Consider the following 12,756-nt stretch of genomic DNA (forward strand, 5'->3'; position numbering starts at 1 on the left):
TGACCCCCCTAGGTCATAGTCTTATCATTTATGAAATGAGGAGAATGGACTAGATGACCTAGAGAAGTTACCATTGTTGACTGTTACTATTAGATTTGAAAGCTCCTTAATAACAGGAATCATGCCTTTCACTTCTACTGGAATCTTACATAGGGCCAAGTATAATGTCTCACACTCAGTAGTTGGTTAGCAGGTTTTAAAGAAAGAGGTAATATCAGTGAATACTTCAGACGAATTTGATTCTATTTTTCACTCCATTGATCTTGTTAGATCCCTTCCCTGTGCTTTAGAATATCTGTATTTCCTTGATCTAGTTTGTTCTCAACTTTTGTGTGTAGCTTAAAAAAATTATATACATATATACGCACACTTTATCCCTCTTAACCCTGAGAAGAAGAAAAGTAAGGTGGTCATTTACATCCATTTTTCAAGTGAGGAAACTGAGTCTTCAAGAGCATAGCTGAGGAGCAGACATTCAGACTCAGTCCCAGGTCTCCTGACCCCAGCCCCAGTGTAATTCTTCTCTGTTTCCTCATCTGTGAAGTCAGGTTTTCTTCCAGATCTAAGTGCCTTTGTTACCCACCCTTTTACACAACGTATCAGTTAGGGGTCTTTGGGAAGTCACAGAAACGTGCTAACTTTAGCAAAATGGGGATTAATTGGTAACATCATGGAGAGTCTCAGAGGATTCGTGAGAAGGTTGAGCGTCAAGCTGGGAAATGGATAGGGTTCCAGAAGCAGGGACCTGAAGAAGCACCACCACAAAGGGAAAAACTCCAAATGTTTCTTATTCTCTGTTGAAGAGTCAGAGTGAGGGAGGAGTGTTCCTCTGGGGCAGTTTTGTTCCCCCAATGGGCAGCTTAGAGACATTTTTGGTTATAACTGAGAGAGATTGCTATTGGCATCTAGTGGGTAGAGGCCAGGAATGCTGCTAAACATCCTCTAGTGTCAGCCCCAATAAAAAGAATTCACTGGCCTTACATGTCAGTAGTGTTGAGGTTAAGAAGCCCTGGATTAGGGGAAGGTACCTTGATTAATAATCGCCCGAATTCCAATGTACCCTGTTGGAGGCAGGAGGACACTTAAAATGCTCTTACCAAAAAGAGGTGGAATAGATGCTAGACAGCCAAAAACAACATAAAAACAAAAAAGTACAACTGGGGCAATAATTCCAATCTTGGAATGTGAAGATGAATCACATATTTGTAAATACAGTACTTCCGGGGTCTCAGGAAAAAAGGGACATTTATAAAATATTTGAATTTTAAACTCCAAAAAGATGCTAGGTGATTATTTATTATTAAAAAGGGTTCTTTGAAATGAAACTTAAATTTTCATGTAGAGTAACCTATAAAGAATATGTAGTATAAGCCTATCTAACTCAATGATAAGTTAGGGTTTTGAGGGGAATTGTGAACAAAAACCTAGGATGAACCAAAATCAGAATCAAACTGTCACTAACTGAATTAAACCAAAGCACTTTATTTATTTATGTATTTCTTTGGCCATGCCACGTGGCATGTGGGATCTTAGTTCACCAACCAGGGATCGAACCCATGCCCCCTGCAGTGGAAGCATGGAGTCCTAACCACTGGACCGCCAGGGAAGTCCCTAAACCAAAGCACTTTAAAGAAAACTTCTAGTTTAAAATGAAACAGCTTATTTTTTAAAATTATTGAAGTCACATACAACTAGAACATAATTATACTCTCTAAATGGGGAAAAATTATTTTCAAAACTGATTCAAGCCAGCATTTAATTTGATTTGGATCCATGGACAATTTACCAGGACTGCTATTTACTTAGTTATATTAAGAATGTTAAAAAAAAAAAAAAGGAATGCTTCACACTATACCTGATGGTAGGATAATATTTAGTAAAGGATACCCTTTCATAGCAACTTTGGATGTTGCTGATACACAGAAACATGAGGCTGGTGGATCTGTGGGATGTGCAGTTATATGTTAGAATGTCTGCAGCAGTTCACCTTGTTTTTTGCCTAGACAGTAATTAGCATTAAATCCAAGTAGTAGGAAGATTGATTCAGCCCATAATTTTCCTTCCTTTTAACTTTTTTTTCACACCGTTTCAGTATAAGCCGTATATGTGACTCAGAGCTTGCTTATTTGGTTTCATATTTTATAACACCTTTGGTGTACCAGACCTGTTTTACTACCCCGAGGAAGTCTAGAAATGACTAGAAGCTGCTTCTCCCTGCCCTTCCAACATGATGGCTTTGGGCCCAGCTGTGAAAGGGACCTACTGCTGTGTCTCCAGGTTGTTCTCTGAGTGAGCCTTTTTCTGCCTGTGGTCATTAGCCCCAGGGCTACACAGTTCACCTCAGCAGGGTGTTGTTTCAGGTGAACCACTGTCTCCCAGAGAAGATTGTGGTGTACCGTGATGGAGTGTCTGATGGCCAACTAAAGACAGTTGCCAGCTATGAGATTCCTCAGCTACAGAAGTGTTTTGAAGCTTTTGAGAATTATCATCCCAAGATGGTGGTATTTGTAGTTCAGAAGAAAATCAGCACCAATATGTACCTGTCTGCTACCGAGCACTTTGTGACTCCCTCCCCCGGGACCGTGGTAGATCATACAATAACAAGCTGTGAGTGGTAAGTGGGCAAGACACAGTAGTTCAACAAGAATAGGTTGGAGAAGTTATCTGTTCCCTGGGTATTGGAATGGGGAGGTTGGTTGCCTAGAGAGAAGTGGAATGGAATCAGAGATTTTACTGTTAAAAAGTAAAATTTTAAAAACTATTTTAAAACACACAAACCAACAATGAAGCGTTTACCTCTTAAGTATATAATATTGAACATACAGTCTTTTCCTAAGACTATGCATGCTTAACCTTCTGCACACAGATGTCATTTCTACCACCATTCTTAAATAGCCTGTTGAGTCAGGAGACCTGAATTCTCAGCCTAGTTTGGTCCTTGTATGTCCTTGATCCAGTCATTTGACCTCTCTGAGCCTTAGGTGAAGGAGCTAGAATGATCTCCAAGATCTTTTCCAGCTCTGGCCAAATCCAACTATACCATTACTTTGTACTTTTTCCTTTCTAGGGTGGACTTCTACCTTCTTGCCCATCATGTACGACAGGGTTGTGGCGTTCCTACCCATTATGTTTGTGTTCTCAACACTGCACACCTGAGCCCTGATCATATGCAGAGGTGAGCTGACCAGTAACTACTACTCACTTGTAAGTAATTCTGGCCAGTGAGCTAAGGCTAAGACCTGGAATTTTAAAACCACTGAATTAAACAAACTGGATCACTGGTTTTTGGCTTAATAATTTTCTGATTCTCTTTGGAAGCATTTTGAATTTATCTTTTGAAGTTGGATTTCCTAATACTCATTTTCTCTTATATAATCAGAAAAGACAAATACTGCCCACTGCCAGGAATATTTACCCATTGAGTTTCTTCTTGTCTTTCATGATAATGGTATCTTTTTGAGGTGCGACTGATAATCCTTGTTGTACACTAAAATTACTTGGAGACCTTTCAAAAAATACACCCAGGCCTCATGAACTCCAAGCATTCTGAGACATTCGCATTTTTAAAAACTGCTTCTAATAATTATGACACACAGCCAGGTTTGAGATGGATTGCTCTTGTGCTCAGATTATATAAATACTTTGCTGGGGTACTTACCTTTCTGCAGCTTTTTCTTGAGGCAAAAAACAAAAACAAAAGCATGTTCTCCTTGCTGTTTTCCTTGTTTTGATATAAAAAGAGGAGCACCTAAAGTGGGAATTTCCCCATGCCCTCTTGACTTACAAATAGTGGAAATAGATACAATTCCACTTAAAAATAATGATTCCCAAAAGTTGCATCATGTATTCCTCAGTCCCCCAGTTTGCTGGTAAGTATGCTGTGTCACACACCCAGAAGTACATAATGTGCTCCAAATTGAAGATGGAAAGTGAAAAGGATCATGTTTTCTTCTTGGCCTACAGGTTGACTTTCAAACTGTGCCACATGTACTGGAATTGGCCTGGTACCATTAGAGTTCCAGCTCCTTGCAAGTATGCCCACAAGCTAGCTTTCCTGTCAGGACAAATCTTGCATCATGAACCAGCCATCCAGCTGTGTGAGAACCTGTTCTTCCTGTGACTGAACAATCAGGACATGGGCTGGTCAGAGCAATCAGACTTCTGAACTCAGCTGTGAACTCAGCTGTGCAGGATTAACAGTGACTGAAAGGGGTGTTGTGTTGGTGTTTTCCCTTTCACCGACCCAGTAGAATAAGATATCTTTTTTTTCTTTTCTCTTTTAAACCTGATATCACCAAGAAGCAGGTTCCACCCTAAGGATCAGCTAGAAATTGCCTCGTTGCCTTTGTAGAGCACATGGGGGTAGTCTGCTACTGCGTAGATGGGGTGGGTGAAGACAGGGGACCCCTTAGGAGCCTCCAAAGCCAACTTGAGCTGTAGAAACCCGCAGAAGCAGCGATTGCACTTACAAACTCTGTTTACTAATCATCAGTTCCCATTTCTGGTGCCAGAGGTGATAATGAATGAAGTCTTTGCAAGTTTCTTAAAGTAGAGAGCTACTTTATTTGGGCAACTGGGAAAGGTAAGAAGGCAAGGTTTTTCAAGATATGCCTATTGCTGGAAAATGTGAAAGGCATGTAGTAAAACCAGCTGGTGGGATAGTCAGGCCCTTGCTGACCTTCTCTAGGGATTGAGTTGATGACACGTGACTTGAGCTGGCTTTGAAAGGTGTTTAGCTATTCCTTGGCCTCCTAAGAGAGGCCAAATGCAGTTTTTTTCTGTATATTTCAGTTGCTTTATAGCATGCCATGTTGATTTCTTCCTGCCTCCCTCCCCACCACATATACACACACTCAGGCACAAAGACAGCTTTGCTTCTTGTTACTGATCTTTAGTAAGTTTCAGTTTTTTTAAAATTAAGCATCAGAACCTGTGAAATTCAGCAGCTTGGAAGGTTCATGATGGGGCATGAGCTTTTCTTGACCCTTTCTCCCCAGCGTGTCACCTTCTTTTCTGTTGATATGTTTGCAAATTGAATCACTCATTTCCCTTGCTCAATACCCTCTTCCCGGCTGTTGGCTCATTTTGTTAGGAGTTTTTCTGAATCCATGTTACGATTTCTAGAAGTTGGCTTTGGGAAACATGACACTCCTTCCAAAGTCCAGACGTTTCAGTTTAGAAAGTTGTCACTGTGTCTGTGGGTTTCAGTGTTTTGGGGAAGCACTGTTTTTGTGTGTTTATTTTTCCCCGTTTAAAAAATTTCCAGTCCCTTCAGGGCTAATTCAGTCATATCTTGCTTTACCTGGGTTTTAAAAGACAGTTACATTTAATCTTTTCAAATTTGCATTTATTGATTTTTTGGTATGATGGCAGGGAGGGGATGAAGCAGAAATCCCTATTTTATATGACAGTGTGTGAGAAGAGAAACTTCAGCTTAAAAATCTTTAGAAGAGGAAAACTGAGCAAGCGTTGCGTTGGCAGAGGCTGAGCGGCTCTGGGTGTCAGTGGTCTCAAGTGCACTTTGGTTCCATTTGGAGTGAGGGACAGTGGAAGGCTGAGACCTGGGATTTAAACACCAGGGAATCCGACACAGTGGATCACTGGTTTTTGGCTTAACAGTCTCTGATTCTCTTTGGAAGCATTTTGAATTTCTCTTTTGAAGTTAGATTTCCTAATACTCATTTTCTCTTATATAATCAGAAAAGACAAATACTTGAATATAGTATAAAATTTTCACTTTTTATTCCTGGTTTTCTTGTCTTGTTTTTTCAGTCTTAACGTGAAACGACTGGGTCGTGGGGTGGGAAATAAATAAAAACAAATTTGAATAAATGTGTAGTTGTGTTTGAAATAATGTCATTGACACATGATATTGATATAGTTCTTTTCCTTTGTAGAGCTGTAACACTTGTTAAAATTACTAATTTGTTACTAGGCATGCTGGATGCAGCTCCAGTATTAGTACCCAGGTAATTTCACTGAGATCTGGCAGTAAGATTTCTTGGAAAAGACGCTAACAGTCTTACTTCTGGGACAAATGAGGCAAGCATGTGTGTGGTTGTGTGTGTGTGTGTGTGTGTGTGTGTGTGTGTTTTGTCTTGTTTTCAAAAATCTCTTCCCGTCAGACAGTTTCTGTTAGCCTAAGTGAGAGCCAGCTCCTAAGGGTGGCCCTCCCTTCTCACCTTTTCCTAATGCTTGCCCTTCTTTGCATGTACTTCATGGTGTGTCTGTAACCTTTAAAAATACCTTCCCAAAGCACCCTGGCTGCTTGCCTCACCACTACGTCCTTTTCTGTTTATTTAGAAACTCCACCTTAAATGATGCAGTGCTTCTTGAACTCATTCTAGAAAGAACCCAATTTCTTTTTTTTAAATTTTTTAAAATTAAAAAAAAAATAAATTTCTTTTTTAAAGTTATTTATTTATTTATTTATTGGCTGCATTGGGTCTTTGTTGCTGCGCCGGCTTTCTCTAGTTGGTGGCGAGCGGGGGCTACTCTTCGTTGTGGTGCGCCGGCTTCTCGTTGCGGTGGCTTCTCTTGTTGGCTCTAGGCGCACGGGCTTAGTTGCTCCGTGGCATGTGGGATCTTCCCAGACCAGGGCTCGAACATCATATGTTTATGCTCAACATCATATGTCATTAGAGAATTACAAATTAAAATGAGATATCACTGCACACCTATTAGAATGGCCAAAATCCAAAACACTGACAACACCAAATGCTGGTGAGGATGTGGAACAACATGAACTCATCATTGCCTGAGGGAATGCGAAATAGTATAGCCGCTTTGGAAGAAAGTTTGGTAGTTTCTTACAAAGCTAAACATTTTTTTTTTTTTTGCGGTACGCGGGCCTCTCACTGTTGTGGCCTCTCCCGTTGCAGAGCACAGGCTCTGGACGTGCCAGGCTCAGCGGCCATGGCTCACGGGCCCAGCCGCTCTGCGGCATGTGGGATCCTCCCAGACCGGGGCACGAACCCGTGTCCCCTGCATCGGCAGGCGGACTCTCAACCACTGCGCCACCAGGGAAGCCCGAAGCTAAACATATTTTTATCATATGATCAAGCAATCACACTGCTTGGTATTTGCCCAAATGAGTTTACAACTTTTGTCCACACAGAAACCTTCACATGAATGTTTAAAGCAGCTTTATCGGGCTTCCCTGGTGGCGCAGTGGTTGAGAGTCCGCCTGCCGATGCAGGGGACACTGGTTCGTGCCCCGGTCCGGGAGGATCCCACATGCCGCAGAGCGGCTGGGCCCGTGGTCCATGGCCGCTGATCCTGCGCGTCCGGAGCCTGTGCTCTGCAACGGGAGAGGCCACAACAGTGAGAGGCCTGCGTACCGCAAAAAAAAAAAAAAAAAAAAAAAAAAAGCAGCTTTATCCATAATTGCCAAAACTTGTAAGCAACCAAGATGTCCATCCGTAGGTGAATAGATAAGCTATGGTACGACAAGACAATGGAATATTATTCAGTGCTAAAAAGCAGTGAGCTATCAAGCTATTGGAAAGACCTGCAGGAAACTTAAATGCATATTACTGAGTGAAAGAAGCCAATCTGAAAAGGTTGCATACTGTATGATTCCAACTATATAACATTCTGGAAAAGGCAAAAACTAGAGACAGTGAAAGGGTCAGGGGTTAGGGGAGAGGAGGGATGAATGGGCAGAGCACAGAGGATTTTTAGGGCAAGGAAACTATTCTGTATGATACTGTATTGGTGGATACATGTTATTATCTATTTGTGTAAACCCATAGACTGTGAAACACTAAGCATGAACCCTCATGTAAACTGGGACTTTAGGTGATTATGGTAAGTTGATGTAGGTTCACTAATTGTTACACATGTACCATTCTTGTGGGGGATGTTGATAATGGGGGAGGCTGTACGTATACGGGAAATCTTTACCCTCTGCAAACTATGCTGTGAACCTAAAGCTATTCTAAAAAATACATACATATTTTTAAGAATGAGTAAGTGTGGGTGTTCCTTGCTGGTCTAGAGGTTAGGATTCGACGCTTTTCACTGCCCTGGTTGGGGTTCAATCCCTGGATCCCTGGTTAGGGAACTGAGGATCCCCCAAGCTGCACGGCACACACACAAAAAAGAAAAAGAATGAGTACTGGAGACGTCTGGCAACACAGCAGACTTGAGCTGACCATACTGACGAAGGTTGGCCGACATAGAAAAAAAAAATTTTTTTTTATGTTAAGTAACTGGATTTTCAGGAAATGGAACGAGGGAAGAGAGGAAGATGGGGGGGAAGGAGGAAGGAGGGAAAATATTGAGGCACAAGAAAGAAAAGAAAGCCAGAGTGGTTATAGTTGATGCCAACACGGCATCCCAGGGTTATGGACAAAATGCAGGGACAGGAGCGCTGAGCTTTTGCATTTCAGATAAAGGTAGAAGATGCAGTCTTAGACCTTATGTGGTGCAGGATTGCTGGGGTGAATTCTCCTAGATGAAGAGAGCTGGAGCCTGGAAGGGGAGCAGAGTAGAAGGTCCGTGCCAACCATCCTGGGGCAGCAGCAGGAAAGTTAGACGAAAGGCATTTATGAGAAATCCCCAAGCTTGGGCCACAGACAGGCGTGTGCAGCCTGAATTCATATTAGCATGTAGAAGGACCACATGCTGAAAACCTACCATGAAGATTGGCCCAGACTGGTGAGAGCCCAGAGCCCTGGAGAAACAAATACTCAATCAACTGGATTGCAGCACACAGAGGTATAAATGGGAACTATGGAAAAGAAGATATAGGAGAGAATGAGAAGGTCTAATAGGAGTTCCTGCAGGTTAAAATAGAATAAGCCACACAATTATGGACGATATGGAGTTTTCCAGAATGAGAGACAAATATGAATCCTCTACCTGAAGAAACTCATTGAGGATAAAGAAAAGCACAACCACTCCTAGATGTACTGTAGTGAAACTACAGAACACCAAAGAATCTTAAAAACAACCAGAGAGATTGCTTATGAAAGAAGTTAGACTGGCAGCAGACTTGTTACCAACCACAACAGATGCTCAAGACAAAAGGAATAATAACTTAAAGATGCAAAGTCAACTTGGAATTCTGTTCCCATCTAAACATTCATTCAAAGATGAGGACTGGGACTTCCCTGGTGGCGCAGTGGTTAAGGATCCACCTGCCAATGCAGGGGACATGGGTTCGATCCCTGGTCTAGGAAGATCCCACATGCTGCGGAGCAACTAAGCCCGTGCGCCGCAACTACTGAGCCCACGTGCCACGACTACTGAAGCCCGCCTGCCACAACTACCGAAGCCTGGGCGCCTAGAGCCCGTGCTCCACAATAAGAGAAGCCACTGCAGTGAGAAGCCCGCGCAGCACAACAAAGAGTAGCCCATGCTTGCCTCAACTAGAGAAAGCCCACGGGCAGCAATGAAGACCCAATGCAGCCAAAAATAAATAGATATCTAGATAGATAGATAGATGACCAAAATAATATTTTCTAATAAAGATCAGAGCAGAAATTAATGAGATAGAGAATAGAAAAATAATACAGAAAATCAACAAAACCAAAAGTTGATTCCTTAGAATAACAGAATTGGCAAGCCTTTAGCTAGATTGGCCGGGGTCGGGGCGGGGGGGGAAGAACTATTAACCTTACAGAAATGAAAAGGATTATAAAGGAATACTATGAACAATTAAATGCCAACAAATTAGGTATCTTAGATGAAATGAACAAATTCCTATAGATAACTTGCTCCTGAATCAAGTGTTATTTTTCCCAGTTATCTTTTTTTGCCTGCTGAAACCTCAGATGATAACAGAAGTGACGAATGTGGCTTCTAAAGATGTTTTCTTTTGTCTGACAGAGTGTGGGGTGCTAGTCCTCTGACATGATTTTGGGTAAATAGAACCTTCACATTCCTTCTGATCCTCTTGAATTCGTTAAGACATGCCAAAACATAACTCATTTTTCCCCTTAAAGTGTCTTAGAAACCTCGCCATTGGTTTCTCTCTTCAGTCTCTCTAGAGCTCGCCTGATAGCTGGGGGCTGGAAGAGGGATCTTTGCCCCACCCTGCTGATCTAGTTGTCTACCTTGTCAACACACCACAGAGCGGGCTTTGATTTCGAGTCCCCAGTCCCACTTTGTACACTCTCTGGGCCAGGGTCTCATTTCCCTGGCTTCTTTCTCAAGGCTGTTCCACTCACTTCAGCTACAAGAAATCTGTCTGCATATCTTTTGAAAAGGCAGGCGGCTGTGGCATCTTGTCAGAAGAGAAATAACAGTCATGAAAATGTCAGGTTTTTATGTTTACTTAAATATTGCCCAACATGAAACTTAGTGAGCTGACCTGTTCAGTCATCCAACTAATATTTTATTGAGCATCTGTTATGTGCAAGATGTTATGTTAGGGGATGCAGGTATATACAGAAATCTTTGGTAAGCAAGACAGATTAAGGTCCAATAAAGAGGTTAGAGATGGAAATGAAATAATTTTTAAGGGGAAAAGCAAGTACATAAACCATAAAAAATGTTTTAATTCTGTGAATCATGATCCAATAAAATCAATTTAGTGGGTTTGTTACCACTTTTTAAAAATTGAAACTATAAAATATCAGAACGTTGACTATACTAAGGAAGTTTTGTAAGATTTTTGTTTGCTATGTTGTTATTTGTACTGGAGATGCAGTGTAAAATATTTTTTACTGTGGGTTACAGTAAAAAGTTTGAAGAGGTAGGTCAAATATGCTTCAGGAGAATCAAGAATCTTTCTGAAGGGAGGTGGCTTTGAAGAGTTAGAATTTTAAGAAGTGGACATGGGGAAATAAGAGGAAAAAGGGCTATATTAGGTAGAGAGAAAGATAGAATTGGGGCTTCAAACCTGGCACTAGGCAGGAAAGACTGCGGGACAAGGCAGGACTTTGGGTATACCTAAAGAATTTTGTGTGGGGGTGGCTATGGAGAGTTAAGACCTTTTGATTTTTAGCTGTGTTAATAATTAATTGAATTCCCTGATGGATTACTGATAGCTTATCAGCTCTGGTGGACTTTGGCAGCTCTACCCCTTTCTGGTTGCAAACAAGTGAGAATGCTGTGATAGGGCCTGTGGTGGGGTGTCTTGTCCTGCCTCCCCTCCCGTTTCTCTGAAGGTGCCTTCCCCCCTGTTTGTAGTATTGACACATTGCCTGGAAGAGCCTTTGGGATTGCTTTTAGAAGAGTTTAACACCTCTGTAATATGTAGTTATGGGCTTCAAACTTTTCAGAGCTCCGTGTATTAGAAGCATGCTTGTTTTACTTAATCACTGGGTGAGTTTCTCATTCCTTTTCCAGAACTTCAAGAAAAGGAAGGCATGGTAGAGACTGGTCCATTTCTGACAGCCCATTGGATTTGGGGTTGAGAGTCCCAAATGAATGACATAATGTCTGAAAAATACTCGAGTTTAATCAAGAAAGACAAATATAAAGGGTTATTACAAAGATGAAGGGGCTCTGAGGGAGATTCTGCAAGAGATACAATTACTTTGAAATCTCTTGGAAAATGAGAGGAATATCACCCCACCTCTTACTCAACTGGAGCACTGTAATTGCAGGGTGAGGATAATGAAATTTTAGAAAAACCCACGGCCCAGCTAGTCTCTCCAAGAGTGGCATAAACAATCTGGCCTGGTCTGGCTTTGCTTCAGTGCTTTCCCTCTTTTTCCCTCTCGACCTTCGTCCTAAGGAGGAACAAGGCTGCCCCCGAGGCCTGGATTCTTCCTGCCACCCACTCCAGGGATTGTCTGCTTTCCTTTCATCACAAGCACTGCCATCATGGGCCTTCCTTTCTCCAGGACTTGCAGGGTGGGATGTGGTCCTCCTTCCCTGTGCAAATACAGAGACACTTAGTGTCGGCTGAGCACCAGTCATTGAGCTGGAACAGGGACTTGGGTACTAACAGGCTACAATTCTGCTTAGAAAGCCCTTCCTTTGGGTCCCATAGACCGAGGTGGCAGCTGGCTTAGCTGCAGAGGAAACAATCATGACGTCCAGCAGAACAGAACAATGGGAATTTAATGGGTGGCTTATTTTCTCAAGAAATTTGCATTTCCGAGTCTTGATATCCATCTCAATAGAACTACTCCACATCAGAAAAGACTCCTAGGACACTCCTCACACAAAAATTAACATTTCTCCCAGCTTTCGGTTAAGCAATATGTGGTGCGACATCTAATTCGAAAATGAGTATAATATGGCTTATTTAGAACTTGAACAGGAATTTTTTGTTCTTTCGTCTGGTGGGAAAATGCAGAAAAAACATTATCTATGGGTACGTCCCCTCCCAGGGAGTATTTCAGAATGGAGCTTTTTACATTCATCATAAGTGTTAAGATATATATATACATATTAGGTGGGTAGCAGTGTTAACTCCGAGGAGATGGAGGCCGGGTTGTGAGAACTTCCCACGTAAGGAGGAAAAGGTCTTAATGGGAGGTTTCCAGAGGAAGGAGGAGCCTGTGGGATGGAATTCGCGGCAGGGTTACGAGATGAAGCTAGGCTCTCGGCGGGCTAGGCGCAGAAGTGCGCTGGCTCGCCCCGCAAGCCTGGGCAAGCCAAGCGCTGGTCGGGTCTAGCGGGCGGCTGGCAGCCGGCTCACACACGTAGCCCTACAGCCAGCCAGGGCCCCACGTGGCAGGCCCTGGGGAGAGTGGGGTGGGGCGGGGGCGGGGGCGGGGCGGGGCGAGAGCGGGGGCGGGCCCGGCCGTGACGCGCAGGGTATATAGCGGGGCATGCGCGCCGCGCGGGGGAAGG

At 42.7% G+C, this 12,756-nt stretch overlaps 1 protein-coding gene across 2 annotated transcripts in view; it reads left to right on the forward strand.

The window, feature by feature from the left end:
* PIWIL2 (piwi like RNA-mediated gene silencing 2) overlaps positions 1-4,140 on the forward strand; it is a 68,052-nt gene extending 63,912 nt beyond the window's left edge. Inside the window, exons 20-22 of one of the 2 annotated variants that reach the window (XM_081236705.1) lie at positions 2,361-2,614; positions 3,068-3,175; positions 3,964-4,140. In XM_081236705.1, coding sequence (XP_081092831.1) covers positions 2,361-2,614; positions 3,068-3,175; positions 3,964-4,120 — 519 coding nt within the window. In that variant the 3' untranslated portion in view covers positions 4,121-4,140. The remainder of the gene's footprint in view (positions 1-2,360; positions 2,615-3,067; positions 3,176-3,963) is intronic. The other variant, XM_081236706.1, reaches the window with a different exon arrangement.
* The last annotated feature ends 8,616 nt before the right edge of the window (positions 4,141-12,756 follow it).

Source organism: Mesoplodon bidens (assembly GCF_964165515.1).
Source record: "Mesoplodon bidens genome assembly, chromosome: 6".
NCBI lineage: Eukaryota > Metazoa > Chordata > Mammalia > Artiodactyla > Ziphiidae > Mesoplodon > Mesoplodon bidens.